Source organism: Leguminivora glycinivorella, chromosome 17 (assembly GCF_023078275.1).
Source record: "Leguminivora glycinivorella isolate SPB_JAAS2020 chromosome 17, LegGlyc_1.1, whole genome shotgun sequence".
Lineage (NCBI taxonomy): Eukaryota > Metazoa > Arthropoda > Insecta > Lepidoptera > Tortricidae > Leguminivora > Leguminivora glycinivorella.
Window position 1 is genome coordinate 4,977,220 of NC_062987.1, and position 21,966 is coordinate 4,999,185.

General features: G+C 36.1%; 2 protein-coding genes across 2 annotated transcripts in view; both read left to right on the forward strand.

Moving 5' to 3' along the window:
* The window catches only part of LOC125235507 (semaphorin-2A-like), a 782,062-nt gene that overhangs the window by 163,016 nt on the left and 597,080 nt on the right, over nucleotides 1-21,966 (forward strand). The gene's annotated exons all lie outside the window — the stretch shown is intronic.
* Nucleotides 10,596-12,133, forward strand: LOC125235508. The gene is made up of 2 exons (XM_048142080.1): nucleotides 10,596-10,779; nucleotides 11,237-12,133. Exons 1-2 carry the CDS (start codon nucleotides 10,606-10,608, stop codon nucleotides 12,011-12,013), a joined length of 951 nt encoding a protein of 316 aa, XP_047998037.1. The 5' UTR covers nucleotides 10,596-10,605; the 3' UTR covers nucleotides 12,014-12,133.

A 21,966-nucleotide genomic window follows, 5' to 3' on the forward strand; every position in this document is an offset into this window, starting at 1 on the left:
ATTGAAATATTTGTTAGTGTAATAATTTTTAAGAAAAAAAAAACCGCCGCCTTTGGGGTTCTGGTGAAAGCTACTTGCGAATGTTGGATTATGTCGAAATGTGCAGATATTTTTTAAAACTGCTTTTAATACTTTAATTATTTGATGGGAACACAAATGAGGTTCTGGTGAAAGCTACTTGCGAATGTTGGATTATGTAGAAATGTGCAGATATTTTTTAAAACTGCTTTTAATACTTTAATTATTTGATGGGAACACAAATGAATATACGTATACTGTTAAGGTTTGAGGAGTTTTCTCAACAATTCCTCATAAATCCGATTACAAGAAATCGAAGCTTGACAAAACTTTACTTGAAAACTCAATATTCTTAACAAACATAACTAAATAAATGTCACGGTTCTGAACTTAAATCCATGCTATTCTTATAAAAATACCAAAGTCACTATAAGTGTGCCGTTCAGATTTAAGGAGTTCCGATCTGATCTTCATCAGCAGTTCCACTGCACCAAATGTCACTGTTCTGGACGTAAGTGCATGCTGTTCTTATAAAAATACCAAAGTCACTATAAGTGTGCCGTTCAGATTTGAGGAGTTCGGTTCAGACCATCATCAGCAGTTCCACTGCACCAAATGTCACTATTCTGGACGTAAGTTCATGCTGTTCTTATAAAAATATCAAAGTCACTATAAGCGTGCCGTTCAGATTTGAGGAGTTCGGTTCTGACCATCATCAGCAGTTCCACTGCACCAAATGTCACTGTTCTGAACGTAAGTGCATGCTGTTCCTATAAAAATATCAACGTCACTATAAATGTGCCGTTCAGATTTGAGGAGTTCGGTTCTGACCATCATCAGCAGTTCCACTGCACCAAATGTCACTGCTCTGGACGTAAATGCATGCTGTTCCTTTTAAAATACCAAAGTCACTATAAGTGTGCCGTTCAGATTTGAGGAGTTCGGTTCTGACCATCATCAGCAGTTCCTCTGCACCAAATGTCACTGTTATGGACGTAAGTGCATGCTGTTCCTATAAAAATACCAAAGTCACTATAAGTGTGCCGTTCAGATTTGAGGAGTTCGGTTCTGACCATCATCAGCAGTTCCACTGCACCAAATGTCACTGTTCTGGACGTAAGTGCATGCTATTCTTATAAAAATACCAAATTCACTATAAGTGTGCCATTCAGATTTGAGGAGTTCGGTTCTGACCATCATCAGCAGTTCCACTGCACCAAATGTCACTGTTCTGGACATAAGTGCATGCTGTTCGTATAAAAATACCAAAGTCACTATAAACGTGCCGTTCAGATTTGAGGAGTTCCGTTCTGGCCATGATCAACAGTTCCACTGCACCAAATGTCACTGTTACGTACGTAAATGTTCCTTAAAAAACACAAAAATCACCATATGTGTGCATTTCAGATTTGAGGAGTTCCCTCGATTTCTCCAGGATCCCATCATCAGAGCTGAGTTCTAAGGAAAATGGGACCAATCTGTATGCATATACATTCAATCAAAAATTTTTCAAAATCGGCCCAGTAACGACGAAGATATCGTGGAACAAACATAAAAAAAAAATAAAAAAAACATACAGACTAATTGAAAACCTTCCTTCCTTGAGAGATTTGAGGCGGCGGTTAAAAATTAACCATATTGCTTCCTATTAAGTGTATAAATTAACTCGAAGGTGGTTTGTAACTTTGTACTGTGTACGTATAATTATCTGGTGACCACACGCTCTTTGTAAACGCTCTTAATGCGGTGTCTACTCTGTGTAGTCTGTGTGTGAAGGTAAAACTGTGTATTTTCGTGTTAGTGAAACTTTCGCTCGGGGACGAAAACAGCATTTGCTCAAAAATGATTCGTTTGAATTTTGATTTTATTGCTGCGCCTAGCCAGAATGGGATTTGTTGGATAATTTGTGTTCAAAATAATTTAGATTCGGGATTAATATTGAAAGATGGCTATTGGCGACAATATGATTTGATATTGAATGTAGGGAAGGTTGCTATCATTGGACCGCTTAACTTCGCTGCTCTATAATTTATAGATTTTATGTCAAAAAATAAAACTATTTTGATAAGTATACTCTTGACATGTATTTTTGAACTACATTATTCACAATAAAAAAAAGTGTAATACATTTAGAGAAAAATCGTGAAAAGGTTTTCATAGGCCGTTGCCTTCTTTGGACCAGAGTAGCCTTCATTGGATTGGACCACAAAGTCGCCATCAATGGTCTTAGGAAATTTAGACCAATGGTCCAATCAAGGAAACTTATGAAAATCGACAAAAAAAATATTTTCAATGAAATATTTTTTATTCAAATTTTACAAATTATAAAAAAAGAAATATTTTCATATGTACTAGTTTTTTTCTTACATGTTGTATATTTGCGCACGGGTGAAGTTATTACGAATTCTAAAAAAAGTTGCCATGATTGGACCGGTCGGATGATTGAACCCACAGGTGGTCCATTGATAGCGACTAGGTATCATTATCACAAATAAAAATATTAAAAATTAGAGAAAACAAATGGCGGGAAACTGTTGCTTTAAATTTGCTTATTAATAAATGTATAAGCATTATACGTCAACACACAAATTCACTTGCAAATGTAATTATACTTATTCCTTCGCGTAATTTAACTTCAACAGCGTTCGCAACACACTTGGACGCGTCACGCTTTTCCGGGAAGCGAGGCGCGACTGAGGTTACGAGATGGCCCAAGATGAGGTCTAAGGTCACCTTGTACCTTACTGATTTCCCTCTAGCACGATTAGATTTTGAAATATTTAAGTAGTCCAATCAAAGCTCTGGTCCAATGATCGCAACCTTCCCCTACCTACCTAACCGCCGCGAATAACTATCAATTGTATCTATTGGTATCTACTAAGGAATTAATTGATATTTAGTTAATTGATTAACGTTGATAAAGAAATTTAAAAGTATTAATTTAAGGTTTCTCTGAAGATCATGAGTAGTTTGTAAGTCATATTTTTTTTAATATTGAATTTTGTTAATATTACATGTCTTCGGTTGGCGCGATAGTTACTCATGAAATAAAACTATGAAAACGGATTATAATTGAACAAGCCCGACGAAGACTGTGAGATATTTATGTCGAATGATGTTTGACATTTTCAGTGTAGTTTTGTTTGTGTATAATTTAAATAGGTACCTAATTAATTTTCAAATATTTTAACAAATTAAATTTTTCATGTATTGTACAACTAGCTTTATGATCTGATTGTGTAAACTACGGGCCGATTTTTGAGTCTCACGCGTTCGAATTCAGAAAATTGTTACGCGATATATAATTCGTTTTTATGGATTTATTTAATTGAATTTAGTTTTTTTCATCTCCTGAAAAGTAGGCGTTTTTTCCTAACGACAGATGAAATTCCCAGTGTTTTTGTCAATTTCGTCTTTACGTCACAACATTAGTTCAACAACCATAATAATATTACATTCCTAACAGCTACTTAGTGTTTCTGATATCGCTAATAACATATAATTTCCACCGTAACTAGCATTACCTGGGAGCTGTTAATATGAAGTGCGCGCGGCGCCATATTGCTAAAGTTTTAATTTTTCTCTAACCTCGACTTCGCCAGTGAGCGTGCCACTGTCAAGTTTGAGAGAAATTATGTCGTTAGATTTAATCTTGGATATGTCTATACTGGGACTTTTAGAAGTTTAAATGTAGTTGAAATCATTTTCTGCGAATAAAGGATTTTATTATTATTGTCATGTCATTGTGTGTGTGTTTTATTTATTTTCAAACATGTGACATTTGTATTGTATATAACACTTGATAACACTAATATTGATAACACTATACACACAAATTTAAGCCTATATTCCCTAAACGGGGTAGGCAGACCACATGAAACTACTCAAGATTCAGTGCCACGGCAATAATTAATGACATAATGACATAATTTTAATGTAAGTTACCGATGAACTAAATATCGGAAGGAAGTCACTTAGCCACTTAGTGACTTCCTTCCGATATCTAGTCTAGTATCACTTTATTCGTGCCAGAAAAATATCTCTGGTATAGTTATGAATTATTTAAGCGGATCGTTCAGAATATGTCTGATTGTGAGAAAAGGACATCAATTTGATCTATTTTTCATCCAATGATATTTGGAAAGTGACATTTAGTTGAAACCTACTGTTTAAATCTCACCCGAGTCTGACACACTTTTATCCAATTAGCATAGTTTTTTATTGTTATTTAGATTGGGATACATGGCGTACTAGAGAGAGGCCTATGCTCAGCAGTGGGCGATAAAGGGCTGACATGATGATGAAGATGTTATTTCTACGGGTCAAAAATAAGTTACGACTTTTAAGTGCTTACTTCTCAATATAGTAGGTAACTTAACACTTTCGCTACCAAGAACCCGACTGTCGGGTACACCGCTCGTAGAAGCGTAGCCGATTATGTCGTAGCGCCGCGTAGAGCCCGGTTTCGAAAGTGTTAAAGAATTCATCGCCATAATTATAAGCTGGGCTTTTCAAACCAATGCATCGTAAAGGGTTATAACAGAAAAAAAATATGTGTCTAATCTAATCCCAGCAGTATCCCAAATTCCCGACCTACTTTCCAAAGTTGAAAATAATTGTCTTTCCAAGTAAAAACAATAAATCCTCTGTCATCGTAAACGTAACTCATATCCCAAAAGCGATGAGGGCTGAACTTCCACATTCCGCGTCCTTTGACCCGGTCACTGGAACTGGAGTTCACATCTCGTTCTTAATCGAAAAAAGTTGTATGCGTCATATAATACGGGCTCACATAAGCTCTTGTGAAACTGCAACGCGAACGCGAGTGTCTCTAGAAAGAAAAAACCTGAAACTTTTACTTTACCCTCGCCAAACTTATTAAATGTCGCAGAAAGATATTTGACGGTTCCGGATATTTTATGGTGATTAAAATGTTAAGTATGTCTTTTGTTTCCCGTTCGCCCGAAGTTTCGATTTTCGGCACAGCGTTGTAATTATGTATATGACGCTGATATAGAATTTGTGACTCAATGTTCATTCATGCAGTTTTATTACATTAAGGTTGGTTACGAATCTTTTAAATTTGGAAACTTGTAAATATTTATTGTAAAGGAACATGATGTTAGTCTTTGCCATAGCGACGATAGTTGCTAAGAAAAGGAAAGGCATTAGTTGATTGTCACATTGGAGGACCATCTTTTATCAAAAGGTCTCTCTCTCTCTCTCTCTCTCTGACTATCTCTGTCTGTATGATTTGAATCCCGAAGAAGAACTCTTAACAAATTAACATCTGTAACGCCCTGATATTTTAGCTATAAGCTATATAATACAGATTAACACTTAAAAATAATAATTCACACAACGGCGGACACATTATATTATAATATTTATTATGATGTCCAGAATCAGAATCATTATTTGACTATGTATATCACATGACCATGATGTGTCCAATTCAACGTATACAAACAAACACTGTATAAATAGGTACAAAATACCTGGGTGGCTAGCCGAATGGCACAATCGCTCACGAAACGCTCACGAAACGAAGCGCTAGTAGATATCTATCTCTATCGCGCTTGTGTATTGGCGCGACAGAGCCAGCGGCGTATCGCTTTCGTTTGGCGTCGGAGAAATGCCATTCGGCTACGGGGCCAGGCCTTTTACTATGCTCTTAAGAATATTAGCAGGAATAACTTGGACTGCATTGCAGCATCTCGGCAGCACAGTAATTACAAAAACGTTTTAGTGCCGTTCTCTTATCGCAGCCGGGGGTGTTTGTGTCTCGTTTATTCTAATGAATTAATTGTATACACGCGTGTAAGCCTTGAAGGACTTAGCTCGAATGGTAAGCTAAACCCAAACGTGAGTTATATTAAATGTGGCCACCTTTGTGTGAATTTTATTTTATGCTTTTTTTTGACTTTCGTGTAAATCTGTGGCTTATAACAAAGATTATTTTTTAGAGTTACATACTTCATACTAAGAATCGTACCTCGATTTTTTAGCGCCACCTGCTAAATGCTATCATAACTACACCACTCCCAGGCTGCGACAGCGCCATCTAGTTTTAAGTTTAAAAAGCCCATACATTTCAGGGGTACCCTTTTTTGTATGGGCTTTGTCAGTCTCGTATTATATCGATCTTGGTTATGACTAAAAGAAAAAGATTCATTTCATTCGACTCTTAATATTCGTTTCAGCCTTTCGAATGCCAATACAAAAATATAAATAAATGAGCTCATTCGCAATTAAAATGACGCATTAAACGTTTCGAGTGCCAGTTGGAGGGCCAGATACTAATTACAGCACCTTACTTTGTTCGCGTGTACAAAATTAATTGTAATTAAGTGAGTTTTGAGTACAAATTACAAAGCCGGCTTAATTTGTTGTAATGAACGTCCCGAATCAGGAATTAACACAAGGGAATCGATTGACCAATCACAGTACATTATATGAGAGTAGGAAATGGTTTAGTGTAATCAGAACCTGTTGGTTAGTAGCCAGCGGGTTGGGATTGAATCTAATTCATTGAATTCTACATATACACGGTGTAGCATGAGGAAACCGAAAGATTTTAACTACCTACGCATTTCTGAGGGCAAAATAAATGTTATATCATATATGACGTCAAGCAAATTGCGCCCAAACAAATTTTTTTTTGTGTATATTTTAGTTTCTTTACATTTTTCTTTATTTTAATATCATGATATCACGTTTATTTTTTATCATTGAGAAACGTCTGCGAGCGATATAACATATTTTTAAATTAAAGGAAAAATATGTCATGATATCACGTCAATACACATTTTGAAAAAAAAAAAAAAATTAGGCATCGTCAATGTAGTTATGAATATGACAGTATTTAATAGGTGGCGCTAAAAACTTGAGGTACGAGTTCTTAGTATGAAGATTGTAAATCCCGTATAAATTATCCTTGGTTACGGTTTTCGACAACTCATTAAATGTTTGATTGCATTCTACGCGTAAGTATCATTCATGATGACGTGAAAATTCGTTAGATCTAAGAATGTTAGACTTTTGACAAAATAAGCCTCCATATTTTAGTTCCTTTGTGAGATTATCAGCTTAAATATTAGGAAAACACCGTTATATGTTCTTTGAAATGTTAATAACCTCGGTGTAAGCCACTAAATAGCGAAGGCCGCGATATTTAAATATTCATCAGTGTAAATTATTTTCGCGGCAGTGCCTGCTCGCGGTTATATTACGCGAAGTGAAACTAAAATTAATTTCTCACATTCGTTCTGCAAATTTTGAAATTAAATTTGACTTATATCATGAAACTAGGTACTAAAGCCAAGTGCGAGAAGTTTGTGATCTAGATGACTGATGAATGAATTGAAACTATCCTCCTAAATGCCTGTTATTTTTAACCGCCGCCTCAAATCTCTCAAGGAAGGTGGTTTTCAATTCGTCTGTATGTTTTTTTTTAATGTTCGTTCCATGATATCTCCGTCATTACTGGACCGATTTTGGAAATGTTTTTTTGATTGAATGTACATATATGCATACAGATTGGTCCCATTTTTATCAGAACTCAGTTCTGATGATGGGATCCTGCAGAAATCGAGGGAACTCCTCAAATCTGAAAGGCATACATATGGTGATTTTTGTGTTTTTAAAGGAACAGCATGCATTTACGTAGGTACGGAACAGTAACATTTGGTGCAGTGGAACTGCTGATCATGGTCAGAACGGAACTCCTTAAATCTGAACGGCACACTTATAGTGAATTTGGCATTTTTATAAGAACAGCATGCACTTACGTCCATAACAGTGACATTTGGTGCAGTGGAAGTGCTGATGAAGATCAGAACGGAACTCCTTAAATCTGAACGGCACACTTCTAGTGACTTTGGTATTTTTATAAGAACAGCATGCACTTACGTCCAGAACAGTGACATTTGATGCAGTGGAACTGCTGATGAAGATCAGAACAGAACTCCTTAAATCTGAACGGCACACTTATAGTGACTTTGGAATTTTTATAAGAACAGCATGCATTTAAGTTCAAAAAAGTGACATTTATTTGTTATGAGATTTGTTATGTTTGTTAAGCATATTGAGTTTTCAAGTCAAATTTTGTCAAGCTGCGATTTCTTATAATCGGATTCATGAGGAATTGAGGAAACTCCTCAAACCTTAACGGTATAAGTACCTACGTATATTCATTTGTGTTGCCATCAAATAATTAAAGCATCAAAGGCAGCTTTAAAAACCTACACATTTCTACATAATCCAACATTGGCAAGTAGCTTTCACCAGAACCCCAAAGGCGGCGTTTTTTTTTCTTAAAAATTATGTAAATAAACTGGTATTATAATTTTGACTGCCCGTGACCATGAACGTAACGCGACGTTCATAACGTCGATGCAAATATAAACGTAAGCGTATGCGATTTAAGTTACGTTTAATTTCTAAAACGTATGGGATGTGTGGTTTAAATCAATAAACTATTATGTACTATGAAATAAAACTATGGAAACGGATTAAATCGCGTATAATGAATTTAAAATTCATCCCGACGTTTCGAACTCTTTACAGCGTTCGTGGTCAACTGGTGACTGAGGAAAAATTACAATGTGTAAAAAGCTACCCACATACAAGAAATATTAACAAACCATGACCACAAATAATATAGATTTCTAAGGCAGGTTCACACACATTAATAAAGCTAGTTATACAATATTCAAAAAAATTACCATTACTATGTTAAAAAATAATTAACCAATTAATCTACACAAAATTGACAAAGAACAAACTGCAAATGTCCAACACCATACAACACAAATGCCTCACAGCCTTCGTCGTGCTTGTTCCATTATCCGATGTACTACTGGATCCCAAGCCGGTGGTAAAGTAAAGCCATCTTCTCTATTAAAGTTTGGATATTTCTTGATCTCAATGGCCTCTCGCAACATTCTGGGTATATATGTACTATTATGTACTATTCAACGGAGGATGGGCATTTTGGGCCACGAGCGAACAGAGATGACACTTAGGTATAGTAAAGTGTTGATATTATCAAGTTATGCATGCCGCTATAAGACATTGTCCTTAAAATCAGTCTTTGAATTAAATAGTACCATAAAATCTGCTTGAAAATGTGAAGTATCTTGACGTTTTCTAAATAGATACAGGGAATATATTGTCAATTTGTCATGCTTAGTAGACTGAGTGAAAATGTTTTGGTGAAAGTTAGCATTTCCCAAAAACCAGGTCATAATATGGGCTTAGAAGAATTTTCCCTAGGTATAACTGTTTTCTCTCTAAAGGACCGATTTTTCTATAGCTCTGTCATATCCTTGTTTGCCACGAAGAATCCTAATCATGAACATAACTTTCATTTGTGTTCGCTCATGGCCCAAATATCCATATAAAATGCGCATGGTTCTTTAATTGGTTTTTTCCACTATACGTATTAATACAATAAAATGCCTACTGTTATAGATAAAATACGCATATTTACTGTATTTTCCAAGACGATGTAGGTCGTGAGACGTTTTAATAAAAACGCCGTCAACTGTGCTCCTCAATCCAATTCGCCAGACCTTTTCATTGTATGAATACCTACATACACCAAATCAAGGAAAATGGGTCAGGCAAACAAACAATATTTATATCGCCTCTCGTTCCATTATTACAATTTATTTTAATGCAAACCACAAATTGGCTTTTCAATTCCTGCGGGCATACATATGTATGAAAATTACCAGTAAATTTTAGGCATAAAATAAATAAGCAGTCATACACACCTTGCCAATTTGATTGTTGAATTATGCATGATATCTCACACGGGCTCACCTGGGCGAAGAGGGTGGGAGGGAGAGAGGGCTCTTCAAATCAACTCGGCGTATCGTTGCTTAGGGGAAGGGAATGAAATGGGCAACCGGGACACCGCCTCATTTAAGGGCCTAAATAAAAAAAGGCCGCGCTTATTGCGAATTGAATAGCCGAACTAGACGAGACTGGGGTCGTCGTGCTTAATTATGAATCGACATTATTAGGGGTTTGAAGTAAAATTAATGAAAGCATAGCATCTACGGATTAATAAGCAAATGCTTGTATTGTTTATTTATTAGACTAACGTTTAATCCATACTAATATTATAAATGGGAAAGTGTTGGAGAGTGACATATGCTACTTGTCTCTTTCTGACCCCCCCCCACTTCCCTAAAATGGGGGTTGGAAGTTTGTATGTAGCATTCCACAATTTTCGAATTTAACGCGAGCGAAGCCGCGGGCAACAGCTAGTAAAATAATAAACATAACTCAACATAAGCATTGCGTTTTTGTTAAAATTAACTAAATGAAACCTTTTTCGAAGCAAAACGACTTAGTTAAAATAAAACATTTTTGTAATGTCAAACTATCGTCAATGACACGACATGTCAGTTGCCTGCGTAAATGTTTACATCGCATTGAGAGTCAAAATTTCAAATGGCTAGAGTGCACGCGTTTCTTCCTACATCGGACGCTTACTACGCGATCTTGCAGGAGCGTACAGACAAGGCAGAACGCCAGCGTCATATGAGATTCATAGCAGTTCTGCTGCTGCAACGAATGGCCCGAGGCTATTTGATCAGGAAGCACGTCGCGTGGTTGTCGAAGAACGCGAGAATCATCCAATGCGCGTTCAGGATCCATATGGCTCGGAAGGCGTATAGGGCGGCGCTGCGCCGAGCCGTGCGCCAGAAACATGGACGCCACTACGATCGAGCTGCTACTAGGATACAGGTATTTTATATTAGTTATCCGTATCACAATGAGCCAGTATATTTAATTGTTAGACTAAAATCCTGGTACTACGGTAATAATTGCCAAATCCTTTCAACGTTCTGTATCTTTAAGAAATTCTGTAAGTACAAAAATGTTATTTATTTGCAAAATGCATAAAACGATCAGTAAATTCATTAAACAGTAAAGGTTACCTGCAAAAATAATAAACTACACAAAATGCTTAGTAACACAACATTTTCTTTGCTATTTTTTTAAATAATAACTCACATACTATCCTCCTGGGTCCTGGTGCCCTCGTACGAGTACATAAGGTTTGAACTTTTACAGGAATATAAGAAAGTTCTAAATTCGAAAGCACAAAAATTTGCCAGGCATTCAGGAGGCTATATAACACAATAATAACTAACAAAAGAACATTTTCCGTTAGATTAATAAATCTCGTCATTCGCGACAGGCTCTTTGGCGTGGCCACTATTCAAGACGCACCAAATTCTGCTACCGCCGCTACCGCCGCTGGCTGACCACCGTGACTGAGCGAGGCGAGCGGCGGGCCGCTGAGGCCCTGGAGTTCGGCCTCATCAGCAGGGCTGACGACCTCAGGATCCTCGAGGAGGAAGCCAGGAAATGGCTCGCCTTTGTAGTGTTCAAACTGCATCACCTTCTCAGGACTTTCAGCCGCGCGGGAGTCTACTCTGATCCAGCCACCACAGAACTAACACAATTTGAAAAGCTTCTACGCTCAATTCACTACAAAGAATACATGAAGAGATTGAGACGTAAATATGACGAATTTGTCAGAAAACATCGTCCTAATTTCTCTAATAAGAGGCTGTTTCCTATTATTGGGGATGGAACCGATTATTGGTATTTGTCTTTAGCAGAAATGTACGATTTAACCAGTCCAGTACCAAAGGTTCCCGACAACCGTCATTTGCAATTGCATCACGGGTCCATACACAAGGAACCTTTTTTGTGGAGGAAAGTGAGGCCTCCTACAGCCTTTTTTGATAGAGGACCCTTCATAGCAAAGTCACCTGTGAGGTCCAGGATACCAGTCGCCCCAGCGCCGACCCCTGCGGAAGCCGGAGATGCTGAACCTCAAAAAGACCCCAGATTCCATCTGTATGTCCAACATTACACTCCTCAACCGAAACTAATGGATTATGTAGACTTCCATATTAACATTTTGGTAAACCGGAAAAGCTCCATACAACATGTGTATGACAACTAAGTTTGGATATAACTCTGCTTACGTCACGCTGGTGTCACGCTACAGAAACTGGACTGACATAACAAAACTAGTACGTCGCCTGCCTTGTTTTGATAATTGTAACTAGATGAGGAACTCAAAAGTTACACATATGTATATTTATAATTAATAAACCATAGGACTGGTTACTAAAACCTATTCTTTAACAACCAATTGCCAGTTCATAATTATTAAAATAATTATAGTTACATACAAATCAGAGAGCGCTGATGACGTGAGGTTTTTCTCGGCGCGTAAGTTTTTTTTTTGCGAAATGTTGAAGTAAATAAAACAAGAGTTATTTACAAACACTTGGGTATACGTGGCGCGGTATTATTCTCTTATTTTCTTATTCGGAAATCCGTAATCAGGCTGCTAAGTTTGGAAGGGTCGGCCGGATGTTGGGCCGCGAGCCTTTTGTTGTTACGCTTTTGTTGTTGTGAATTTTACACTTGTAATTTATTTTAGGAAACGCCTTGGTAAGAAATAAATTACGTATAACTCTTCAAGGAAAATGTGTTTTACAAAAAATATAAATTTGCATATTGTTTATGTAGGATTTGGAGTGTTGTTTTTGTAAATGGATCTGTAGTTACTAGTCGTGGTGAAAAAAATATTAGATGGTTCTAAAATGCTTGGCTTATTTTCTCAATATCTTGGCATAGGTATATATAATGGCCTACACTAAATACATAATTATAATTATATCGACATAAGTTTACAAGGTCGATCTTACAAAGGTCTAGGTTAGTTACATATTAAAATTTGTACGATATTTTTGTTAACTACGTTCAGACAAATAAAGCGAAACCTTCGAAATTTCACGGCCATGTTTATGTTTGTCGGAAAGGCAAGAGTTCGGGTTCGGGTTCGGCGTTCTAATGAATTTCACCTCGTATACTACTCTAATTATATAGCTCTTCAAACACATTTGTCTGACAATGCCGGTTTGACTTGGCAAATTTATTAGGGTCAGAATAATACAGGTTCGGGTTTCCGATGCTCGTCCTTATTGCGCACAGTTATTATTCCCCACATTTCCAAAGTGCTAGCGTCTCATCGACTCTAGTAAAGTGCGACCTTGAGTTGCTTAACATCTACAGGTAATCGGAAATCAATTTATACTGGTTAGTAGAAGGCTCAATCCTTAAGCAATGAAAAGTACCGAACCGTCTTCTAAAGCTTAACACCGCCAGCTTCCATTTGTTACACGTATAATGGTTGACCCGCTTTACTTATGTTCCGCGAGCCCTATAAAATTGGGTGCGATTTGTGCGCCACAAAGCCACTGTCAAATTATTCGCAGCACTCATAAAAGACCGTGCCGATGAGGCCTAAACTAATATTGCCACGTAAACTCACTAATTAAACATTCTTTGTCTCTTTTTGCTAACTTGACTGGAGCATCACTGTAGTCGGCCTTGCAGCCAGGGTGTTCGGCATATGAATAATGTATGGGGTAAATTTGCAAGTGTTTCAATTTACACCCGCTACTCGCGCCGCTGATACGCACCCGAGAGGCTGTTGAAGTGTGAAAAAGAAAACAACGAGTGGGGCTGGAGCGTACGAACCAGTTCGTAGCGCGGATTAGTTGTCATTTTCCTGACTATAACTCAGCACGTTTGAATAGGCGGAACTTTATGCCTTTCGTATGTAGGCGCATAAAAAGTTATCACTCTGCTTTTGGCTGAGTCGGAGCTCACTGAAAAGGAGCACTAGTTCAATTTATTTTTTGCCAGTTGTCGATACAATACATGAAAACGGTATTGGAAAGGTAATACGAAAGCCAATTGCGGTGTCGGCACCTCTGGGAGCCAGCCTTCTTTTCACTGGCGTCCTGTGTACCCAGCCTTCTCTTCATTGCTTTGCCTGGGAAAATTCCAGCAGCTAGCATTTTATTTTACTTTTTGCAGAGCTCTCTCGATTACGTAGAAAATCCGAGATAAAATTCAGCATGTTTTTATCGCCACTGGTAGTCAGTTACATTGGAAGAGAAAATACTTGGCAATCAATGTTTTATTAGTTTCATATCGTGTAAATAATTCCCGTTCATTAGAAACTTCCAAACAAATGTATGGTAGATATTTAGTTACCAACTTAGTCAGGTAGTGATGATTATTTAAGACGCTACAGGAGCAAAAATGAACCTTTCAACTTGGGAATTTTAGTTAAATATACTATTGTTATTTACTAGATTTATAGAAAAAAAAATTGTCCATTCAGAACAACTCTGTTAAAAGAAATTGCGAAAAAATCTTTAAAATCGAGGTTCCACTGTCGACTGTTTCCTCCTTGAAAACTTAATCAATCGTAACGAGAGAATCTGAATAACAATGAAATAATCTGTGTCGGACAATTAAGTTTTTTAAAAATCAAAATAATAATAACCTGTGCACATTGCCCTATCTTCAAAAACCGGAGGAAATAGTCGAGAGCGTTTGTATGGAGATTTGACCCCTCTTGTATCGTCTTAAATAGTGCATATTTACGGCATTTACGGGTTAAGGCTGTGTAATGTACATGCTATAAATTATAATCTTATTATAGGAAAAGCGCTCATTTGTGACATAAATTGACATATGATTGTATATTGATCTTAAATGAGGAAAGGTTATGACAGATGGCGCCACTCTAGTAGTCCATTACACAGATATAGAATTTCATACGTGAGAGCGAAAAGATGATATTTGTTTTCTCTCTCTCTCACATATGAATTACAGTGACATGCCTAGACACTTGCACTGGCGCCGCCTGGCGGGATAAAATGTCAGTGTGCCTCATTGTCTTAACCAGGAAAGATTTAATGCTGGACTGACAAAGCCCATACAAAAAAAGCGTACCACTGAAATTGTATGGGCCTTTTAGACTTTAATGATTATTTTTATATGAAATTGTATATTATAAGACTCAATATTATTATGAACAATAATTACAACAATAAATTGCTCTGATAATTAGGTTACTTTAAGATCATAATATATATGTAATGAACTATTCATAAGAGCTTGTAATTAGGCCTACATGAATATATTTTGAATTGAATTGAATTGAAAAACCAAATGGCGCTGTTTCGCAGCCTGGAAGTGATCAATCATATGTTCCCCAATTATTGTTGCGTGTTTTTATTTTTTATGAGAACAAATGACATCTTTCTTTATTTTAAAATCATGATATGACGTCACTACACATTTTGAAAAAAGAATTGTAGGCATCATCAGTGTAGTTGAGGTACGATTCTTAGTATGAAGTATGTAAATCCTATATAAATAATCCTTGGTCTTAATATATTATTCATTTTAGATAACAGAATGAAGTCCATTTAGAGAGGATTATTATCAAAGTAATTATAGTCACACTGCATAATTATTTACCTAAGGTCAGTGCGGGCAAGACCGGCGTAGTTTATTTGAAATAAAGTTTGAGTGGATAAAACTATATAATGAATGTAGTCTGGCGTAATCCACAGAGTCCTATGGGCAAACAAATATTATATTTTACAAAGCTATTGCAATATTTTGGTGAAATAAGGTAATTTTAAGTGATAAAAATTACATTTTTTAAGGCTCGGCGGCTTGACCGTCCCCCCGCAGTGAGTACGGGAAGACCGTCTAATGCTTGTTGTCGCGTAATTTCATATGAGACTAGGTTCCAAAATCATGATCATTGTTATTTTACGTAATAACAGGGCAGAATGTGCTAGATAATTACCGCCTCTTGTTTTACCTCTTAAGTTGTTGTTTATACTTGCTATGTTGTTTCGTGTATTGAGGTGTGCAATAAAGAGTATTTGTATTGTATTGTATTGTATTGTAATAACGTTGAAATTTTAAACATATAAGAATTTTTCTATTTATAGGGCCCGCATATGTCCCGTATATGGGGTTGATAAACTTTTCTTTTCAGGTCCAGATATTGCATAATACTGTTTTTCCAACGAACACCTACGAATCCAATTTAGTTACGATATTACAGGCTCATATAAATCCAATTACTTATCTGTTTTTGAAACTTTGTTATTAAGAAAAGGTAATAGGATCCCAAGATACGTGAATTAGTTTGGTAACATTTCTTAGCAATGTCTGGGTTTTGCTATAGTCACTACAGTATGAATGAATGCGTATTTTTTTTTCATCACACTCGCACACTTACACTGCATTATTCATCATCATAGTATGATGATGAATAATGCAGTGTAAGTAGGCTTAGTTCTGTTCACCTCTTATCATTCTTCACAAATATGTCACATATATTTTATTTTTATTTAATACTTTCGAATGATATTAGTAACACCATACGAATCATTACCAAAACTGTATTTCGAAGTTAAGATCAAAACCGGCCAAGTGCGAGTCGGGCTCGCGCACAAAGGGTTCCGTAGCAGCAAATATAATAAACTTATTATGTCAATTTATACACCTGGTGTAGTATATTTTTTGATCTATCTTATAAGGTTCAGCCATCGTTTTCAGTGTAAGCACAATAACTTAACCAAAATTACAGTTAAATCAACCTATCTCAAAAACTATAAGAGATACTTTGATCAAACCAAAAATCGTTGAAAGAGTTAATTAGCATGCATCACCTCTATTTTTTTTAGAATTTTATACCCCGTAGTTATAAAAATAGAGGGGGGGACATACTTTTTACGACTTTGAGAGCTGATATCTCAAAAACCGTTCACTTTAAGAAAAATGTTTTTTAGAAAACTTTATATCATTTTAAAAGACCTTTCCATTGATACCCCACACGGGTATGTACATCGAAAAAAAAATTTTCATCCCTCAGTTACATGTATGGGGGCCCCACCCCAATTCTTTTTTTTACTATTTAGTGTCATAATTTTGTAGCGGTTCATACAACACATATTCCCATCAAATTTCATCACTGTAGTACTTATAGTTTCCGAGTAAATCGGCTGTGACAGACGGACAGACGGACAGACGGACAGACGGACAGACGGACATGACGAAACTATAAGGGTTCCGTTTTTGCCATTTTGGCTACGGAACCCTAAAAACGGTACAACTAATATAAGCCAAAAACGTACTTATATATTGATATTGTTTACACTCGACTTATTTCCAATAAAGCCTAAAAAAGGTTGGAAACTCCTTGTTTATCATATGCCGGTCTTGCCTTTCTCTTTTATGCCGGACTTTCCGAGTAGGCACAATTTCTAAGTTACATATTTCAGAACATAAAACTAGAAATTGAACGCGTTTTGAGTACATTGATAATACTAATACTACTAATAGTCAGAAAAAACGGTTATTAAATGACTAAGTTTCATACATAATACCATAAATTAAATATAACAAGATCATACCATCCCATAAATTAAAATGCGACCGCCTAAGACCGCGCTTACACTCCACCACACATAGATGGCGCCACAAAAAAAATGTCTTGTAGCTTTCAATTATACTTGTAGATGGCGTTAAGTGTCACTTTTGACATAGATTTACGGCTCGAAATTGACACTTAATGCCAATCTACAAATAATCGGTGGCAACAAGGCATTTTTTGTGGCGCCATCTATGTGTGGTGGAGTGTAAGCGCGTTCGTAGGCGGTCGTATTTTAATGTATGGGATGCTGTGATGGGATGGTATGATCTTGTTATATTTAATTTATGATAATACACAAATATTCCTACTGCTTATATTTTATTTAAATTTTTTGCGGAACCATGTTGAACTCGATGTTCGAATTCGAAACACGAATCAAGTTTATTGTTAACTAGTGTTCGTCCTAGGGATATGTATTGAAGACCAATGGATTAAGGATGAAAAACTGGTATACCTTCGGAGGTGTGAGAGATATATAAACACAAAAGTTATAGTTAGTAGACGGTCTTTCCGGGTAGACGGTCTTCCTCACACTGACCTTACTGCCATCTCTCAACAAAGATGCAATAAAACTTTTCGAACGTTAATTTTGACGTCTAAAACCATGTGTTAAAATTGTTAAAATGGTTTAATTACTTTCGCCATCGAATATCAGCCAAAAGTATAGCCATGTTGTGTAGCGACATCTATACGAGCATATTATTTATTCTCAATTTTTTACAAATACATCTTTCTTAGACTTTATTTATCACAAAGGAATACACGGTGTAACATGAGGAAACCGAATAATTTTTACAGCGTATTCCTCATAATATTAGAAGAGTAAAATGTCATATAAACTTTTCTGGATTTCGCCTACTTTCAGAATTATAAGCACTAAAACTGTCCTCGTTGATAGATATCAAAAAGTAACTTGTGACTCATTGCAAAAAAATATTTTTTTTTAATATATATTTTTTTTAATTTTAGGTGCCACTTTTAGGAATAACATTTACCGTTTATGTGAAAATACATCTAATAAAAAATTTGCTTCACGTCATATAACATTTTATCTTTATTTTGTCCTTAGAAATGCGTAGTTAAAATCTTTCGGTTTCCTTATGTTACACCGTGTATAATATTTTTGTTATTAGATTGCTTTGCTATTGCCTCTACTAATAGATGCGGCGAATTCCAAGGATCGCGAGTAATTCCCACAAGTTCAATCAATATCGTCGAGAGTGGTTCCGTGATCATAAAGATGCGGAGCTTGGCAGTAATTAGTGCGAGGGGGACCGCGGGGTAACAAGGTGCAAATTGAAGATACCTTTTATACCTCTTTCTCACGCGTTTCATTTTGTTTACCTTTAAAATTAGATAACATAGACAGATATTTCAAACATATCATTATACACCGTGTTCTTTGTGTTTTCCGTTAAATTCGACACGTCGTTAGGTTCATTATCAGGAACCATCCTGTATATCACTTTTAGTTAAATTTGCAAAAATGATTTTTTTTTACATAATAAATGAATATATTAGTGTGAGGGACCCTTAAGAATAACATTCAAGTTAGTTTCAAGTGATTGACGGCACAATACAATCATGTCAAAACAAATAACATTAGGAATTGAATTGATAAAGGCTGTCATACACGTGTTCAGTAATATTTGTTTTGTTTTGTTGTACAGTATTTATTTTTATATTAATTTATCACTGGTCAATTAGTCACCGGATCTCAAACGGTGGATAAAATTAAACGCTTAAATGGACGTTTTCAATAAGTAGTTAAATAAATTTAAACATTGTGTTTCAATCAATTTACCTATTGAATTAATAACTATTTATTCAATTAAAAATAATCGGAACTCTACTATGTACGAAACTCTACTATGTCCGTTCAATAAATAAAATCAACCGATTTGAATATGAATGTTCATAATTGCTGCAGTAAAAACTGTCTGAAAAGTTAACATTTTGCAAAAACCGTTTAACATTTTTATCATAACAAAATTTTGCTGCGTAACATCTGATTGAAATGCAGACCACGATGGCATGAGTGCATAATTTGTGCGTATTTTGTGGCAACCATATATGCAGCTACTTGTATTGATTGGATAGTAATAACGCCTATTCATTATTATTATAAATGCTTGTATTCTTGTATGCACTTCCTATCTCCTCTGGGAATACAGGCGCGAAATGATGTGCATATTTATGCACAGACGTCATATGAAAAAAATGAAATGAAAAATGAAAAATATTTATTTCAGATACAGTACCGGTCAAAAAAAGTTTGAGTTCACCCTTTGATTTCGGTACAAAATTTGTACCGAAATCAAAGGGTGAAAAATGAGTACTTTTGTACGATAATTATCTTCGGTTTGGTAGTTGAAATATGTTTTCAACTTATATTTATTGCTTTGTGGAGATTTGTTTTACTAGTTAGACACAATTCACGTACCTTTCTTTCACTAAAATCTAATAAACATGACGGCAAAATGCTAGTTATATTTATGGCCTTGCCTTTGCCACTAATTGAGACACATCTTTACACAAAACACAGTTTTAGCCAGATAATATAGGCCAAATAATTATTTAGCCTATAAGATTTGAGGGAAACAGATGTTAAAAAAATATAAATTGTTTACGAAACAAATTTTGACGTCTGAAATACAAAAAACTATCTCTCTAAAGCAGTCAATTGTACTGAAAACAAGGAGTGAACTTAAATTTTTGACCGGTACTGTAAGTAGGTATAAAACTAAAGTAAAGTACTACATTTGTATGGACTACAGCACCACAGGTCTATGTCTATACCATAGATCAAGCAAAATCTACTAAGCGTGTCAAATGAACTTAGTAAAATCCACAAAGTTGTCCGTCCTTAATCGCAGCTTCCAGCTTTCAGGCGTCATTTTTGTAAGTTGAAGTCAACAAAAACATTAAACATGCCTCGTTACGTGATATTTAATTGCAACGACAGAAAAATTATGAACACTCAAAGGCCTGAGACATATTTAAAATCACAGGCAAGTAACAGCTTCAGTATAAAATCTGACACGCTCGGCCGCCATATGAACTTTTTTCTTCTATCCAAATCTAAGTCTGTGTATTTATGTATGAATTTATGTGTATATGTATTGTAGTTTACAGTAAAAAAATAATTTCGTGTTACAGGCCACACATATTCATTGCTAGTCATTACTTGTTATTTCAAAAAAGTTTTCGCATTTTCTGGACCTAATCAAGTTTTTGATTGCAAAATTAAATTAAAATGCTTGCAACAGTTCGTTGCTTTTATACAGAATTGCGGTTGTTTTGAAACATAGTTAACACTCCGAGTTTAAATCCGTTAGATGTTTTAAACATATTTCCTATTGAGAAATTCAAATGATTCACTTTGATGTTTCATTATTTGCGGGTTTACGCAATTTTAGAATGAACTTGAAGAAAAACTGGTAAACTCATCGCCTAGCAACTGAAAACACGCTGTAAAAAACGCTCTTTGTCGTAAATATTTTTAATGAGTTCCAAAATCTCCTTTTCATCATCGCTTATGGCCTAAACTAATCTACAAAGGCTACAGCCGACCTACTGCTGGGAAATTCTATCTGCGCATACCGCAGCCCGAGTAATCGGGCTCTTATATCTGCGGCGCCGGCTTGACAGACGTCATGTCAGCTTATTAAAACATGAAAAAATCATAACAATGTTTTTGAAGAAAGAAAGTGTCCCAAAATACAATTCTTACAGTGGTCATGATGCTCATGTCTTCCAGTGATACATGATTGTGAAAAGTGCATGAGGAATAATTGACTCAAGTTCTTCTCCAGTAGGAGTCGCCGTTGTTTGACCCATTTTTTTATACTCGTTTTGGTTTTTACCTACTCTCGTATTATACATTTTTATTTTCTCCTTCTTCAAAAAAAACAAAAACTATGTAGAAAAGACATTCAGTGCAGTGCCGCTTTTATGTATATTTTTATTTCTTATTGTATTTTAAGTGTAGTATTAGTGCATTAGTTAGTTTATATGCTCCCTAGTCCTCTGTCACAAGCTCCTTCTACATCTTCTCTCCAAAATAGACCCAGCACTGCCAGCAACAATGTCACCGGAGATCTCTTACCATGCCCCCACTGCCCACCACAGTCCAGGCTTTACAAAGGCCGCCGAGGCCTCAACAACCACATTACCCGCACTCACAGAACCCAGTCACAAACACACCAACAGCCGCAACGTATAATTGCAGCGCCTGGGCGCTGTACTTATCCGTTGCCCACACACACCAGAACTGACAACACTTTCGATAATTTACCGACTTGGCTCGCTTCGCAACGGAATGCAACTCCTATCGTAAAAAGAATTCCTAAAGGAGCTCGCATATCCGTTGCGAACGCCCTAAGGCAAACTATATCAAAGACAGTGAGTGAAAACACAGTTGATAGTTGGTCTCAATTATTTTCGTTCTCATACAATATATTACACGCCAGTGAAACTAATAATAATGTATCACTTACACAAAAAATTAAATTAAATTGTTTAAATCCTGCAAACCAAGTCTCACCCCCTCGGCCGCAGCTAAAACGCAACTCGAAAGAGGATACAAA

Excerpts from the sequence above, each read along its gene's own strand:
- LOC125235508 (XM_048142080.1), top strand. The coding sequence starts at position 10,606 with ATGGCCCGAGGCTATTTGATCAGGAAGCACGTCGCGTGGTTGTCGAAG. Across the intron at positions 10,780-11,236 it reads GAGCTGCTACTAGGATACAG|GCTCTTTGGCGTGGCCACTA; the intron begins GTATTTTATATT and ends CATTCGCGACAG.